At 50.9% G+C, this 18,190-nt stretch overlaps 1 protein-coding gene across 6 annotated transcripts in view; it reads right to left on the reverse strand.

The window, feature by feature from the left end:
- Shank2 (SH3 and multiple ankyrin repeat domains 2) overlaps window positions 1-18,190 on the reverse strand; it is a 441,540-nt gene that overhangs the window by 388,988 nt on the left and 34,362 nt on the right. For all 6 annotated transcript variants that reach the window (XM_057777152.1, XM_057777154.1, XM_057777151.1 and 3 more), the window contains exon 3: window positions 1,861-2,080. In XM_057777152.1, coding sequence (XP_057633135.1) covers window positions 1,861-2,067 — 207 coding nt within the window. In that variant the 5' untranslated portion in view covers window positions 2,068-2,080. The remainder of the gene's footprint in view (window positions 1-1,860; window positions 2,081-18,190) is intronic.

Here is an 18,190-nt window from a genome sequence, read left to right on the forward strand (position 1 = left end):
AAATCTATCCCTCTTCATGGGTTTAATAATGCTTCCCTCTAGATGTCCTTAGACACCATCTTTCTTGGAGCAGCAACAACAAAAAAGATGAATGTTCATTGTTTCCTCACTGGCTTTTCTCCACTTAAATTCAAATGGATAATGTCAGAGATATTCATTAATGAATTGCGTGTGTGTGTGATCTGCACCCACGCAGCCCTCCCCACAGCCTGTCTTCAGGAGCTGGGTAACGGCAGCTTAGAGAGGTGCTACCCCACCTCACCTGCCTCACCCTGCCACCCACCACCCTATTCCCCACCTCCCTTATCTCCCACTCAACTGTTCCACTCCCATTCCCATTTACCCCTGTACCCCATGCCCCAACAACCCACTCCCATCTGATTCACCCCACTACTCCACCACTCAATCCCCCACCTCTGTCATCCCACCACCCCCATGGCCACACCCCACCTCCCACCCTGTCACCCCACTACCCCACTTCACTTCCTTCATCCTGTCAGCCCAGAGCGCATTCCTCGCTGCCTCTCCAGGCCCTGTCATTAACTGACATCCCCTCTTGTCACAGACACCCAGACATGGAGCAGATTCTCCAAAGGCCCTAGCATGACCCGTGTGATGCCCCAGGCAGAGCCAGAGCCTGATCGTCCAGACCAGCAAAGCACCAACAATTCAGATCCTACTCCTCATGGGAACTGAAGCTTATCTCTGCTGTGAGCTTCCAGTTTCATCAGAAAAACCCCAAGGAGTTGAAGAACAAGAAGAAGAAAGGCAGAGAAAAATGAAAAAACACCAGGCCCAGGAACCTCCTGGGAAGTCACATATAAACACAACATCCATGGCCATCTATCACATCTAGCTTGCCTCTTCTCCCCAACCCAAGCAGCAGAAGCCGACATCCAGCGGGGGGCAAGTCCATCCCCAGGGACAGAGCAGGGTGATCAGTGTGGTCTGAGGACTTTTGGGACATCCCAGGAAATGATGCTGGGCCCAGGACTGAGGAACAAGCAGGTGGTGGCTGGAGTAGTGTGGGGAAATGAGATCCACTCAGACCAGACTCCCCACCTCCACGAAGGGAAAAGCAGCTGACAGGAGGCAGCAGGCTACTGTGCTTGCTGAGGCATCAACACTGCTGGTTGATACGCTCACCACTGTGCTTCATCTGTAAGACTAGAAATGGCTCCCGTGGGCCATTAGCTCTGAGGCCTGGGGCTTGGAGGCTTGACCTAGCAGAAGGCGCTTACTGTGTAGCCTGGACATGGCTTGGTTACCCCCTAGGGTTCCCAGTTTCAAATCTAATCTCTGTCAAGAAGTATGAAAAGTCTGGGAACTAAATTTAATGATGATGTTTGGAAGAGGGACTTTGGGGAGGGAGTAGAATGAGGCGAAGTCAAGTCAGGGGGATCCAGTTCTCAAATCCCGGTAGATATAGGAGAACAGAAAGATTCATCGGATAGAAGCATGCATACAATCCCCCACTTTTTGCCGATGGCATCCTGGCTCACCGTGGGACTCTGCTAAAAAGAAGATCACCACCCCGGATAGCCTTTGAGCTTGGCCCTCTAGAACCAAGGAGCCCACCTAAACCTCTTTTCTTTATAAATTTCTCTGTAACAAGTTTTCATTATAGCAATGCAGGAGGAATGGAGAGTACTCAGTGAATATTGTGGGCTGCAGAGGGAAGGAAGAAGGGGGGCTAAGGATGAGAAACATCTTAGAGCTACACAGGGACATGGGTCTAGAACACCAGCTCGCAGGCCTAGGGTGAACCAACCACAGGCCCCCACAGCCACCACTCAAGCCACTAGACACAGACATCCAAGCAGAGCAAGGACGCTCATGCTGCCGCACACAGGGACTCACTGTCTGCTGCAGATCCTGGATGAGTACTCGAATCACCAAGGTGTTGTCTTGGATCTCCTCCATCTTCGGGCCGCTTGGTTTCTCTGTAGTGGCCCGAATCGTGTCATAGATGGTCTCTTCTTTGGAACTATCTGACTCTGAGCCCATGGAATAGTCGGAGAAGCTTTGGGCCATCTCGTCCTCACTAGATGTGGGGCTGCGAGGCATGGTGTCTGGATCTCTGCGAAGGAAAGAGACAGGAGAATAAATCAATACGAATACTGAGAGGACCCAGGGGCCCACTCTAGCTCCTGGGTCTGCCAGCGTGATCGCCAGTCCATGGAGTCATCAGTCCATGGCACCTATGTGCTTGTACGTCAGATCCCGAAAAGTGGAAAGAACTGGGTACCTCTCTCCTCCTCCCCTGGGCCTGGGCAGAAGCATCAGTCAGGACCAGAACCAGGGAGGTCCCTCACACTGTGCTGAAGCTGCTCTGAAGGAGTCCCAGCTGGCTGCAGCAGCGGCCGCGACTATGGGAATTTACCGGATGGCAGCAGTAGTAGTTTGAAGCTGCCCACATAGGAGGAACAGCTACTGCTGGTTTTTCTTTGAGGCCAGGATGGCAGCAGGAGGGGAAGGAATGCAGGCACCGGGTCAGAAGGCGGCAAGTCATGTTGTAATAACCCCCTACTTCAAACACGGAGCGGCTAGCAGCACAGAATAAAAATAGCACAAAAAGATGAAGATAGACTCAGAAAGATCATTGCCAGGTCCAAGAGCAGAACAGAGACCCAAGTCTTGAGCAGGCTGGAGCCAGGAGAGTCGGGGGTCCCCAAGGCAGAAGCTGGGAGAGCCCCTTCCTTAGAGTCAGTGTGGAGACAGCTCCAGTGCCAAAGCCCGGTCAGGCTGTAGACAGCTGCCTCAGAGCAGGGCCGTAAGCGAGCACCAGGAAGACCAATATGCCCAGGTGTGGCAGCAAAAACCCATAAATGCATTTAGGAGGTGGAGACGGGGTTATGAGTTCAAAGTCAACCTCAGCATAATGAATTTGAGGTCAGCCTGGGCTACAAGATCGGGAAATAAAGCAAAGTGTCAACAGGACCCAGAAAAGTCATTCTGTATTTGGTGGCTACAGAGGTGACACTGCCCCATCCCTAGGATAAATGCCCAAACTGGCAGGGAATGTGCCACATCATACTTGGCAGGGAATGTGCTACATCATACCAGCAACTCCACCTGTATGGAAACTCTGTCAAGAAGGTGAAGGTCATGTGGGCTGGGATGCCCTGGGCCAGTGGGAATACATGGTCACCCTCATCACTCAGGCACTGCCTGGTCAAGCTGTGGGACCCTCTGGCCATGGGCTCTATAGCTGTGCACAAATGAAGCCTGAGTTTTGCATGGATGACACCAAACATGACTCCCGGCAAAGAGGAAAGAGCCACACAACCTCTTATGCCTGTGGATGGAAAGACACAGGAGAGTCCTACAGACAGATGAACAGATTCACAGGACATCGTGCCAGGGAGGCATCAATGGTAAGGAAATCTGGCATCTCAGAAGGCACCTCTCAGAAGGGCAGCGTTAGGAATGGCCAGCTCCACAGGGCTATGTGCTTGCCAGAAGGGCCTAGCCTAATAGGACAAGTGTCAACCTCTGGAAAGGCTGAACACACAAGCATCTCCTGTGTGTTGTGGTTACCCAGGGAGGACAAAGGTCCCCTTCTAAAAACAACTTTGATACTCATCATCTAGAAGACAGAGCCCAGGGGGGCCCACATTACAGGCTGCTCCGAGCGGCCTCTCTCCAGCACTCCTCTCCCTGTGCGGGCTGTCCCACAGACTGTCACCTGACATCAAGTCCCTTCTCTCATCTCCATTGTTCTTCTGTACAGATGCTACCCCGAAGCCGGTGCTTTAAACAAGCCTTTGAGTCACTCTCCACAGAGACTTAGCCCAGGAAGGGGAAGTGTAGGCTGCTGTGTCAACAGCCTTTTCTTCTGTGGATCATAGAGGCACAAAGCAGAGAACCGAGAATAACAGTAAAGGGGTTTCCCTCCCACTGTCGGTCATTCACACTGGGAGATGCCACTGTCCACAGTGCTTCTTCTTGTCTGTCCACGAATGAACACATTCCCCACACTCCAGTGATGTACTACCTGTCCACACAGGTGGAAGGCAGCAACAGGCTCCACCAGGTGCACCTTCTGCCCACCATGTGTGCCAGGGCCACCATGTGTAAAGCCAGGTCGTCTTCTGGCCTCGTAACATATTGGCACAAAGCAGCATCACTCACAGGGACACAGTGGGTATCAGCACAGGCACCCAGCCAATGCTCCTGAGTCAGGGTACTCCAAGACCTCAGGCTACATCTACCCCAGGCCCAGTCGTAGCCCACCTGGCCACTTCCAAACAGCACCGGGCTGCAGTCACCCTGTAGCTCACACAGAAACTACAAGGGGCTCCTAGCCCCACCCTTCATCACTTCTGCACACAGCGAGGCCACTTGCCCTCACTGTCAGGCACCCTGGGGCACCTGCACCAACTTGCTAGCCCCATTAACCTTGGACCTGGGCTGGAGTTTGAGACTCTTCCCAAGTGACTTTAGATTGTATCAAGTTGATAATTAAAGTCAGCTACCATACCTACACACACACACACACACACACACACACACAAACACACATTTAGTTAAAAAAAAAAAAAAGAAAGAAAGAAAGAAAAGAAAAGCCTGCCACTCTAAAGTGGTCATATGAAAACCCAGATACCTGGCATTTCCCCTATCATCAGGGATGCAGCCCTGACCTGAGGACACCAAAGGATAGGAGCTAGTGGCAGCGCTTCCCAGGGCCCAGTAGCCCCACAGGGTCTTCAACCCGCAAACCTCCCAGGTCACTTGATTACACTTCTCCCCACGAGGTTCTTCAGTAGGATCTTCCCACGGTGGCAGGAGTCGATGTTCCCCATGGACCTGACGGTGCTTCCTCTGGGGCCTCAGTCTTGCCCATTCCACCCACAGGGCCAGCCTCAGCAGTGAGCCCCCTCAACCAGCCAGGAAGGTTTGTAAGTAAAAATCCAAGAGTTCACCTTTTCACCCTGTGCACTACTCAGTTAAAATCTCAGGGCAGGCCAGGTCATGGTGCTGCATGCTTTTAATCTCAGCACTTGAGAAGCGGAGGCAGAAGGATCTCTATGAGGTTCAGGCAATCTGGTCTACATAGTGAGATCATGTCTCAAAATTAATTAATCAATCTACCTATCTCAAGGCAAACTAGTCTTACTGTATTCACTAGCTGAACAGTGTTCATGATTCCTGCAAAATCTTCTCAGCCACCCAAGGATCCAGAAAGGCACCCGAGGTGGGTGACTGGAAGACCCAGCTACCCCTGCATCTCGGTTAGGCTCCGGCCCGGCTACCCCTGCATCCCCTGCACCTTGGTTAGGTTCCAGCTTCAAAGCAACTTTTAGCACTCGCTTGTTTATTTATCCACCATCCTTTTATGGACTTATTTTTATTATGTGTTTCTGTACAGGCCCAAGAGTACAGATTTCACATGAGTGCAGGTGTCCATGGAGACCAGAAGAGGACATCGGAGCCCCTGCAAGCTGCGGGGACAGAACTCCGGTCCTCTGAAGAGCTTGCTCTTAAGCGCTGGGCAAGCTCTCCTGTTGTTCACCACCTGTGTTAGCAGAGATCTCTACTCAAACCTGACCTGATGTTATCACAAGGTACAGATCCCTCGCCCCTAGGGATGCCAGACTTTTAGGGGTTTGAGAATATTTGCATATATGTAATGAAATGCCCTGTGGATGGGACTCAGGTCTGAACATGAATTCATTTGTGTGTCACATGCGTGTTGCCTGGTGCTGATTTTGCACACCACAGCCAAGTGCACCAATGTTTCAGCTACAGTCCATGCCCTGAGGTCAGGAGAGGAATTTTACACTCACGTCTTAATGTTTCTGTTCAGGAAGGTTTGGATATCAAAATGCTTTGGATTTATGGGTTTAAGGGGTGCTGAGCTGGTGAGATAATTACACGCTGTGTCAGGATTTCCACCCAGGCCTACGGTTCTGAAGAAACTATTCATGCTCTCATCCTGGCTGTGCAGTCTTTTCAAATACAGCAGGGCCAGGCCAGAAATTCTTATTGAACTGCCTCACCAAGGCTATTGCACTTTAAATGCTCTCAGGTGGCCTAACACTGCCTGCAGGCTGACAGCCACGGGTTGGAATCACGGGTCCTCATTAACCTTGAGGCGACCTTGTGCTCTAACTTCAGAACAGTTGGAGTTTCACAGAGCAGACAAACACAGATCAGCTCCTCCTCAGAGTCAGAGAGGCATGTCCACACTGGGGCAGCAGAATGACGACAGAGTTCACCATTCCACAGAGACCTGGGGGGCACGGGGCAGCTGCTTGAGGGCTGTTATCAGTAAGTAGAAGGATTAATAAATGGTTGGACAGAGTCTCAGCGGTGAAGAACCCTGACCCAGGTTCAGTTTCCAGAATCCACATGAGTAGCTCATGACCATCTAACTCCAGTTCCAGGGAACCCAGCGCCCTCTTCTGGCCTCCATGGGCACCAGGCACACTCATGGTGCACACATATGTAGACAGACTCCTTCTGCATTAAATAAAGTAAGTGAGGAAATCTTTTGCTGATTTGTGTTAATAAAAGGTCAAGGATGACCCACCTGGTGCCTCCAGCTTCAGCTCTTAGTGTCTCCAGCTGAGCCGTAGGTTCTGCTGCTCTGTTTCAAACCAGGGAAGGGCAAACAGGCTTTACAGAAGCCTGTGCTGGAGCACAGGGGAGCAGTGTACAGCACAGGCTCCCAGACTGGCTCTCTAATGAGCCACAGGACGACGCTCAAATACACAAAGAGGTGGATAGCGCAGGCACTCGCCCAGCGGTTGTCTAATGGCTGGCCTTGTGCACATAACCTCTTGGCAGATATGCAATCTATTCTTACTCTTGCATTCAGCACGGGATATGTTCATGCTCATTGGGTTCCCCCGTGCTGTGCTGTCAAGAGATGGTAGAGGGACTGACTACAAAGACATCCCTTGGCATAATCTGCTGCCTGCCGAATCTTGGCAGTGGTGCTAGCAGCAGTGGCTACAGCCTCAGTAGCGGTAACAGCAGCAGAGGTGACAGTGGGTAGTGGTGAGCACAGCCATGGCAGAGGCAGAAGTAGCACCAGCTCAGACGGGTCCAGGAGCTGTAGGGGCTTCCCAACACTCCAGGCTTGATATTGGGGCATACACAGCACAGGGTGGCCCAGCTGCTTGGGGCCAATAGGACAAGGGATTGTTGGTCCCATGGCATACATCACTGTCAATGATCCCTGGTGGAATGGTAGCACCCAGGGTGGTCTCTGCTGACAGCCTGTAGGAAAGAGATAAAGATGTTCACACACCAGGGTAGGCTGAAGTCAGAATGGTCCTGTTGCAGCTCCGCCAGCCTGCGTGGGCTACACCGCTGAGTGGTTAGTTCACCATGCAGCCAACCTACTCAGCCACTACCACCAAGGATCCCCACCACAGCCACACAACCTGCTGGGCTAGACACCCGGGGTCTCTCTGAAGATGAGCAAGTAAGCAAGTTATCTCTAAAACAACCTGTGTTCGAGTAAAAGAAGAAAAAAATAACATATCTGGGGAAGCCAGGCCCTTCCTGTTCCATCTCATGGAGCCTTTTGTACTGACAGGTGTTAGTTTGGCCCAGTGGTTCCAGCTCCTGAGGCTGCCCTGCTTTCAGGGACAGAGAGAAAGGAGCTGGGCCAGGCACAGACAGAAGTGGCTGACGAGCAATAGCTGCAGCTGGGTTCCTGGACACCCAGGAACCGGTCAGAGGCAGAAGCTTACACTGAGGAGCAAGAAGGTCTGTGTTCCATTGGCTTCCCTTGAAGGGAGCACTAGTCCTTGGCCCCAGCATACAGCACAGCTCTCTGTCAGCCCTGGGAAACATATATGAGAGCCCACTGGAGCTTGCACAGCCCAGGTCAGCTCTATCCCAACCTGGAGAGCAGATGAGAAGTCCCCATCCCCAGAAGTCCCGCCCTGGGGGCGGGGGCACAGGAAGCCCCCTCAAGTGCATTCCATTCCTGGTTAACTGCATCCAAGAACTTGAAGCAAACACCTGTGGGCATCACCATTCCTCCACCCCAACCCTGATTTCCTCCCCCATCAGGTCCAGTCTGGCCTCTGACTGGCTTTCTTAAAAGCTCACTTAATGACTGTGCCATTTCAGCTACCTGATGAACCCGCGTGTCCATGAGTACTTTTGTGTGTCTAATTTGCCACCATCCATCCATCACATGGGATACAGTGAACATTCAGTGGACACATGCCAGACAGGAGGTAGGCTATGGAGCTAGTGGAATGCAGTGAGGTAGGGATGGGCTGAGCATGGCCCTGAATCTGCCCCAGTAGAGCGTCAACTCCAGCTACCACCAGCAAGTGGGAACAGAGTCCAGTGTCCCAACCCTGTGGATATGGTTCAGATCGGATTTGGGCAGAAATGCGACAAGTAGCCATGTTGGAAATGTACCGTTTTAAATGCTCATCTTTCAGGTCACATCCAGCTGCACCACTCATGGGCTGCAAGACTGGACAAAAGCCAAAACTATGAGATGAGCTTAACCCCACGTCTTCTTTCCATAATAAAAGAGGGTGGTGAGGATGTCGTAGCCTGGCTCCAAGAACACAGCCCCAAGCAGGGAGAATAATAAAGCGGAGCTCCCCAGTCCAAAGCACTACCAGCAACATCTTCATTCACAAAGACACCCCAAAGCATGCAGGTACCTAAGAAGGGCTCCACCTGATAGGTTCACAGAGGCCCGAGGCTGGGTCTGGAAGTGGGCTGGCTGGAGAAAGAACCAGCTGAGCCACACCTCAGGTTCTCTGCAGGAGGGTCCTGAGATTCCAAAGCCAGAGACCTGACCTGGAGGGTCATGACCCTAACAGGAATGTGAAGAATGGCTCTGTGGGAAGGGCAGACACCTGGCCACCAGACAGGAGCCTGGGCAAACATTAATGATTAACTCCGAGGCAGGAGTTAATACAGAGATGTAAGCTCCCAGGTCAGTAGGGTCAACACTCAGTGCAGGCCTCTTGCATCAGCCCTGCTGGGCAGCTATTAATAAGGAGAGAAGAAATCAACTCTGGGCAGTTGGGCGCATTCACTTTTAGGTTTGCAGGAACAGAAGTTGCTCTGTGAACACCCTACTGGCTACACGGGGCACGCTTACATGCTTACACTAAGCATGCACTCCTCATAAGCATGCACTCGTCATAAGCATGCACTCATTTTTATCCCACTCTCAAACAGAACAGGCTGCCTTGCGTTTTGTCTGTCTTCATTCTGGCGACCAGAGGCTATCCTTGGTCCCTGCATCCCTTCAGGACCAGACTGCAAAAGGTTGTTCAGAAACAGAAAGCAGGCAAGGCGAAGCAGAGAAAGGGTGGTTTTGTGCCACCCTGAGCAATTGCTTTTAGCACAACCGTTTTTCTCCAGAGTAAATACAGAGATGTAAGCTCCCAGGTCAGTAGGGTCAACACTCAGTGTGGGCCTCTTGCATCAGCCCTGCTGGGCAGCTATTAATAAGGAGAGAAGAAAAGCCACCACCGAGAAGCAATTTCCACAAAGATGATGCATTTTGCTATGAGTGTCCAGAAACATCTAAAACCTAAACTGGCTTATTTGTCACCTAAAGTCCCTGACTGGCAGGCACATACAGTTTCCCACTCATTCATGTATTATTATTCATGGGGCATTAAAGCCAAGCTGCAATGGAAGATACAGACAAAACTGTCCAGGCGATGGCTACAAAGCCTTTGGGGATCAATTCATAAATCTTAGAGGTTCACGGATCAATTTCCAGTTTAAAATGCACAGAGCAGTCTCCTTCCAGAGGGAATCTCAAAGCCACAGGGTAAGAGATTTTTACTGTGTGGCTTATTTTGTGCATTTAAATGTATGAAACTTGTTGGTCCTTAAAACAGGGAGACCTTCCCTTCCCAACCTACCCTCTGGTTTAGATGTTTAAACCTAGGTCAAGGTCACATTACAGGATAAAAGGCAGCTTGCCAGGAAATCTGAAGAACAGAAAACAAATTTGCCAAAAAGAGCACTAGCCCCCTGGGGACTGAACCGATCAGAGAAGTCAGGGTTCAGTCACACGGGGGCCAGATTGCAGCAGCCACCAGCTTCTCAAGAGAGCCTTGTTGAAAAGCTATACCCCTCCACCCCATTATCCCTTGAATTCTCCAGAGAAGCAGCCTGCTACAGCTACCCAACCAGAGCACCACGGATGCAGATGAATGAAACCCGCCCATATTATGGCTGTGTGATTACCCATCTTGAGTATCAACTCAATGGGACTCAGAATCACCATGGAGACAAACTTCTGGGTGAGTCTGTAAACTTCCTAGATTAGGTGTTTTGAGGCAGAAATACACACCCTAACTGTGGGCGATGCCATCCTGTGAGTTTGGGTTCTAGACTGCAAAAGTCATGTGACCAGCTGCCTCCTGCTCCTGCTGACAGGCTTGCCCTGCTAAGATGCAAACCTACTCAAACCCTTCTTCCTTCGCTAAAATGCTTCTTGCCGGGCATTTGGTCACAGCAAAGGCAAAAATAGCCAACACAGGATGTGTCCCCACTGTGCAAGATTCTAGAGAGGCATTTGCACTGCTGTCTAAATGCCCCTACTGCACGAACCAGTACACTCTCCTACTTGCTCACTCGTCAGTTATGTGAAGGCTGATCTTCCTGGAAGACACAGACAAAAACCTCCAGGCAACAGCTGAAAGTTTTGGAGACCAACTCCAAAAATGTAGGAGGTCCACAAGCTGAAGTCCAGACGTCTGTGGAGTAAGCTGAACTGTGTACTTCCCCAGATTCGTGTGGGAATCCTGCTCCCTGGCTCTGGTCACATAACTCAGATAGCTTTCAAAGGGTGGTTAAGAGACTCTGGACAGAGCTCAGTAGCAGAGTGCCTGCCTGGCTTCTTCCCTGAACACTACAAGGAAGTGAAGGAAATCAAATACGGTACAATCAGACCTGCTTCAGTCATGTTGACTTCCTTCTCTTGCTGCCGTTACAAACACCCCTGATAAAAGCAACTCAGAGAAGTAAGGGCTTACTCTGGCTCACAGTTTGAGGGGTGCACAGTCCATCATGGTGAGGAAGGCATAGAGGCAGCAGGAATATGAGGCAGCTGGTTACACTGCATCCACCCTCCAAAGCAGAGAGGTGAATGTGTTTTTCTTTTTATACATTGTAGAATTCCAGGCTAGGGATGCTGCCACCCACACGCCAGGTATTCCCACCTCAATAAACCTAATTTAGGAACCCCGTCACAGACAAGCCCAGAAGTGTATTTTTATGGTGATTCTAAATCCCATGTCACAGGGTCCTTAACAGATGCTGTAGTTTGAACACATTTGCATACCCGGGAGGGAGGGGAAGGAATGTGGAGGGATTACCATGTGAGGGGCATGTGAGGGGCAGCTAGAAAACTCTATTAACAAGAAAAGGCGAGAGGCTCAGCAGAAGCCAGACCTGTAACCCCTCCATCTCTCACTTTCATCCTCCAGGATGGGAAACAGTAGATTCCTGTTGTCTACACCACCTGCCCACTTGTCCAAGGTGCTCTGGATTGGGACCCCACACTGTCACAGCCAAAACACTGATGAAATGATGGGCGAGAGGGTGCATTGGGCATTCAGGAGCAGGGTGCCTTGGTTCACTGGGAATTTTGGAAATTTTCCTAAATGCTTTCTAAGACACAGACGCCCCCCCCCAAGTCTGTCCTCATGTGTCCTGTTGCGTGAACCAAAGTAAAAGGTCCTATGAGTGCCCCCTTCTTTGATGCACTACCCTTAGCCCTGCATCTCTCTCCCAATGACCAAGCTGCTCGTTTCAGTACTTTCTCAAGCTGTATGGCCACCCAGTGCTAGAAAACTGCCTCCAGCTCATGCACATGTTCTAGCCGTTCTCAGGTCACGTGGGTTTGGGAGACCCACCTGGAATGAGTATGCATGTCTGGGTCCCCCTATAACAAATCCACCTCAGTGCTTTGCAAGAAAGCTTCTCAGAATACGGCTAAGATGACCTCTTCCAATGTTACCCACTGGACTGCTTCTCCCTGGAGCCCACGGACAACCTGCTCAACAGGAAGGGAAGCTGCCTGGATGCAGTCAGCATCTTTGAAGGCAGGAGCTGACCTCACATGACAGTGGTGGTAGGAAATCTGAAATGGCTCTTTAGGAGAAAGAGATGGTGGGGGCATAATAACCACTCAACAATGCTGTGCGTGTATGTGTGTGTGTGTACATGTTCATGCATGTGTTCATGTGTTGTTGGATGTGTGTCCATGTGTGGGTATTGGTGTGGAGGCCAGGGCTCAATGATAGGTATCTTCCTCAGTAGCTCTCCACCTTATTTTTTGAGCCAGGGTCTCTCTGCTCACTGATTAGAATGCTAAACTGAATGGCCAGCAAGCTCCAGGGATCTTTCTATGTCTCCCCCTCCAGCGCTGGCACTACAGATGTGTGCCACCATGCTTAGTTTTTCACATGGGTCCTGGGAATGGGAAACTCTGATCCTCAGCTTGCATAGCAGGCACTGTAGCCGCCAAGGCATGTCTCCAGCCCTGCAACATCTTCATCGCATCAGACTCTATGGTTTAAGTCAGAAAACATGTGCTGCCAGATTAAACTAGTTCCACTAACCACCACTGCCTAAGAGATCTACCAGGCTGGGCTGGTTTGTTCTACTAAAGGTCTGGAGAGCTGGCTTCTCAGGAAGATTCTAGGTCAGTTGGAAAGAAGGCTGGTAAAAGAGTACTGTCATTGTCCTGGAAGCAAGTGCCATTCCTGGTTGATATCAGTAATGGGGCAACCCATGTGGTTGCTCCCATGCTTCTTTGGCTAGCTTCGGAGCAGCCTCGGACAGCTGTGTCACCCTCTCCCCCCACCAGATAATGGGAAGTGCAAACTGTGCTTCTCCGCAGTCCCCAGCCAGCTTTTGCCCTGGCTCTTACTGCAAACAGACACTGTGATACCCGGCTTTTGTTCAGGCTTGCACATTAGCTTCTGTACAACAGAATCCAAGAGTGCCAGCGCCACAATGCACTCGGGTCTTGCCTTCTTCATCACACATCTGGACCATCACCTGACATTTCTGCAGAGCCAGCCATCATGGTTGGGAAGGGGGTGCAAAGCAAAGGCTTCATGGACAAGATGGAGCCAATGACGTAAAGAGCCACAGGCCGTGAGTTCTCCTGCGGTGCTGCCCAGTCTGCAGCTCTCAGTCCTGTGTCCAGCAAGTCCCGGCATCTGGCAGGCAGTCTTCCATGGACACCAAGGAACAAGGGGCCCCTCCATCATAACCAATCCCTTGTTTCATCAATGCTGGGGAGTAATAAGTCCCCTGACTTGAACAGAACTTCTAGGGCATGGAATCGCCAGCTAATGCAAGTAGGCAGAAAAGTGAACTCCCTGCTCACGGATTGAAAGTAAAGGAAGTAATCATTATTTCCAGATAATTACCTACTCTGCATTGAAAGCCCAAGAGAATCTAAAGATAAACTGAACTAGCAAAAAAGAAAAAAAAAAGTCATGATGTTAGCCAGGTAGGAGATTAACATACAAAAGGCGACTGGATCCCTCACACTGCCAGTGAATGACAGAGAAACGCCCACCCAGCCCTACAACACCAGGAGTCACTAAGGGCACCATTCGTGGTTAGGGTAGGAAATGTACCCACAGACTTGTGCTTGAGCACTTGGACCAACTGTCATCGGAACAGCAAGCACCCCAGTTGCATTTCTGCAGCATCTGGCCTGGTTAAAGTATACTGACATTAACTGGGGACCTTGGCTACAACAGAGAAAAAGGCGGCCTTGCTGGGCTCTAGTCTGGACCCAGGTGCTAGACCGGTACCATGTGACTCATTAGCTGAGACCCCAAGCAGAAGGGTCACCCATGGGACCTCAACTACAATCATCTTCACACTATAGTCACTGCCTCTGGGGCCTGAGGCTGATGTACCCTCTAAACCACAGTGCTCAGAGTTGAGTAAGGTCCCCAAGTTCTGGTCCCAGGTAAACAAGACTTGCAGAGCTATGAGTTGGGGAGATACCACAGTCAGTAACATGCTTGCCAAACAAGCTTAAGGATCTCAGTTCAGATTCTCAGCACCCACATAAAAACTGGGCATGATGACATGTACCTGTGATCCTAGCCCTGGGGCGGGGGGTAGAGATGAGAGGATCCCTGGGGCTGGCTGGTCAGTTGATCTAGAGCAGTGGTTCTCAACCTTTGATGGAGGAAGGTCATTGGTTAAATAATAAAGAAACTGCTTGGCTCTCATAGGTTAGAACATAGGTGGGTGGAGTAAACAGAACAGAATGCTGGGAGGAAGAGGAAGTGAGCCTAGATGCAGGGCAGCTCCTCTCAGAGCCAGACGCGATGCCGCTCTTCTCCAGGGCAGATGCGATGAAGCTCTGACCCAGGATGGACATAGGCTAGAATCTTCCCGGTAAGTGCACCTTGGGGTGCTACACACATTATTAGAAGTGGGCTAGTCCAGGTGCGAGAGTTAGCCGAGAAGAGGCTAGATATAATGGGCCAAGCAGTGTTTAAAAGAATACAGTTTGTGTGCTGTTATTTCGGGGCATAAGCTAGCCAGGCGACCAGGAGCTGGGGCGGCAGGAACACAGCACGCAGCTCCCCCACAACAAACCTTCCTAATGCTGTGACCCTTGAATACAGTTCCTCATGCTGTGGTGACCCCAGCCATAAAATTATTTTCATTTCTACTTCATAGCTGTAATCTTGCTACTGTTACAAGATATAATATAAATATCTGTGTTGTCAATGGTCTTAGGTGACCCCTGTGAAAGGCGTCTAGATCCCACACTCATACACACACACACATACACACACCAGCCCCAAAGGACAGAGAAGAGAAATGGCACTGGCATTTTAAGACTGAAATATGTGTGATACCAAAACACTTAAAACATTAAACAAGTGTTCAGACTCACACAGCTCTATGCAGAGTTCTTAATGCCTCCAAAAGCCAGTATCAGCCCTAGCATATAGTGGGGTGACCCTCTGAGGGACACCAACTCTGGTCAAGACTGGAGTCCTAAGAAAAAGCTCTGACTGCCAAACTCAGAGCAACCTGGGGACAGCCCTGTTGTGCCTTACGTGGGGCTATGGCTGTCCAGCCTGCCATCATCAATGCTTGATGACTGTATTTATGCCCGGCTGGGTTTGGTTGATTCCTGTAATTCAGACAGCGGTGGGGACCAGGGTCCTCTGCAATCTGAATGCCAATGTTTTAGTTTTCTTCAGAGAATATGTCTGGAAAATTTAAAACCCTCGAGCTGCAGGTCAGTCATGTTCTAGGTCCTTGGTATCAGGTTCCAGGAAGAAACCCAGCCCAGCGGCCTCTGTACTCAACAACCTTCATTTTCGGTGCCCACAGCCTGAAGAGGGGGGTCAAAGCCAAGCCCTAAGCCCGAGCCTGCTGACTTCTCCCTGTGAAGCCCGGTCAGACGACAGTCAGACTCCCATCCAGATAGCTCTCCTCTCAAAGGCCCCTGCACTGTCTGCTCTAGGTTCTCAGCCCCACCTGAACCCCTGCCCATCCTGCCTTGGAATGCAGGTCTCGCTCACCTTCCAAAGGCCTGCGGGAGAGAGAAGCTTGGCTGAGCAGGAGCTGGGGACATCACTTCCATTGTCATCATTTTCTCATGAGCCAAAGCATGACGTGGCCTTCATAAACCCATCCAACCACTGCTGGGGACCAGTCTAACCCACATTCATGGAGCATTTATAAGCCCACGGCCGGGAGCCGTGTTACTCTCTCATAGCTGTGGCAGAATACCCCAACAAAAGCCACATAGGGAAGAAAGGGCTTATTTGGGTTCCTAGTTGAAGGAGATACAGCCCATCACGGTGGGGAAGGCATTGTGGCAAGAACGTAAGGTAGCTGCTCACACTCCATCCACTGTCAGGAAGCACAGAGAGATGAATGTTTACATTCAGATCAGTCTCTCTTCTTTATTCACCCTGTATGGCGGCCCATGAATGGTGGCCACACCATGGATAGCGACCCCATCGTCAGAACAGGTCTTCCTTCCTCAGTTAACCTCAGTTAGACAATCCCTCACCATCTCACCTAGACCTGTCTCCTTGGTGATTCTAGATCCTGTCATGTTGACAGTCAGCATTAGCAATCACAGGAGCCACTGGCCTTCTAGCCTTCTCTGCAGGTGGATGACAGCTCTCCCACCTCCTCCACCTATACGTGTGGCTGAATATGTACCTGCAAGCAATTTTCATGAGATCCGCTCTTCCCTGAGAGGAGGTTCCTACTGAGAACCAGGTAACAGAAGAACTTCTAGGGACTCAACACCCTCATGAAGGACATGGCCATTGGAGGCTCATGTCATCCTCTCCCTTATGTCCTTAAACATAAGGTGAAGGTCTGTCTAGACAGCCTATGGATACTGCCCTAAAGAGCCTGAAAATGCGCCTGTAGCCAACAGCTGTGAGGGAGGTATGAGCAGCAGAGTCTCATGGAAGGCACAAGCCAACTTGAGTCCCCTCCACATCCCAGGACTCATACCCACAGACTCAACCAAACTCATTTCAAAATGAAGATGGTGGCTGTTGGTAAAGTATTTGCCATGCAAGTATGAGAAGCTAAGTTCAAATCCCCAGAACCCACATAAAGTCAGGCCTGGCAACACATACCAGTAATTCCAGTGCTTCTACAGTAAGACAGAGAATCCTTGGAAGCTGGTGGGTCAGCTATCCTGGAGTACATACTGGAAACAACAAAGAGACCCTGACTTAATCATGGTACAGGAGGCATGCTGGTTCTTGCCAACTTGACACAATCTAGAGGGGCTCTCAACTGAGAAAAGACCTCCATCATCAGATTGGCCTGTAGGTAAATCTGGGGAGCTTTTTCTTGATTGGTGATTGATGGGGAGAGGAGGGCCCACTCTACTGTGGGCAGTGCCATCCCTGGGCAGGTAGTCCTGAGTGGTATAAGGAAGCGGGCTGAGCAAGCCAGGAGGAGCAAGCCACTAAACAGTGTCCCTCTATGACCCCTGCTTCAGCTCCTGCCTCCAAGTCCCAGTTTGAATTCCTGTCCCAACTTCCCTCCATGAGCAACTATGGTCTGGATGTGAAAACCAAGTAAGATAGCCAGACAGTGACAAGACGAGGGTAGAGAGGTGTGACCACAAGACACTTCTGAAGCTGGGAGAAGCAGCAAGGAGGGTTCTCTATCCCCTGGGGGCTTTGGGAAGGGAGCTGGAGGAGGCAGAACGGGCCATCCCCAGGGTCTTTGAAGAGCCCAAGCCTGCCCGATTCTGACTTTTCCCAATCTCTCACCTATTGAACTACAAGGACAGTGGTGTACACAGCTTTAGGCCACTAATCTGGTTTGGTAGCCCTAGGAGATAAAGCTCAAGGACCCTCCTCAGGCAGCAGCGCCTGAGACACTGTTTCCTTATTTCTTCCTGTGTCCACGCTTACCTTACCCACCCGCCCTCTCCCCAGAGCGAGAAGCAGTCAGCACCAATCACCACAGCCACTCAGATTAGCCGGGAAGCCCCCTCTCATCAACCTGCAGCCAGGAAAAGGCGAGAGAAGCAGGCTTGGGGCCACAAACACAGGCACCAGCGCTGGAGGGACCTTGGAACCCCGAGGAAACAATGAATGCCCCTGTGCTCTGAACTTCCCACGGTACTTCCTGGGATCAGGAACAAGACCTGGGGCCCCATCGGTCCTTCCTGGGCAGCTGGTCCAGCTCTGTGGACTTTGCAGGGCCAATGAAGGAACAGTTGAGATGGGCACATGAACCTGGTAGCTGACTACCAGGATACAAGAGCATGGCCTAAAAGCCACTGAAGCAGGGCGTGAGGTCCCAGAGGGCAGAGGTGGGGTGCTGGGAATAACAATAAGCTTTCCCTTCACAGTAAGAATTCCCGGGAGTCTGGAGTAAGAGCGGAACCAGCCTTGCAGTCAGCATAGAGAAAAAGCAGCGACCGCTGGTGCCTGGTGCGCTGCTCTTAGCACAGAACAGTTTTGAAATTCCTAACCCTACGTCTTTGCCCCGTAAACCCCTCACTGGCTGAGCTCTTCAGGTAGGCACAATCGTCCTAGTGTCTAGCGTTGTCCCATCACAGACCCCACCCTGTTAGTTCAGGCCACAAAGCCTTAGCTAATGTAAGTCCTGCGGCTCAAGATTTCCCTCTTTTTGATTGTGGACTCAGTCCCATATCAGACTGCCCGTGACTTTTCAACCCTAGGATGAA

The sequence above is a fragment of the Chionomys nivalis genome, chromosome 8, assembly GCF_950005125.1.
Source record: "Chionomys nivalis chromosome 8, mChiNiv1.1, whole genome shotgun sequence".
In the NCBI taxonomy this organism is placed as follows: Eukaryota; Metazoa; Chordata; class Mammalia; order Rodentia; family Cricetidae; genus Chionomys; species Chionomys nivalis.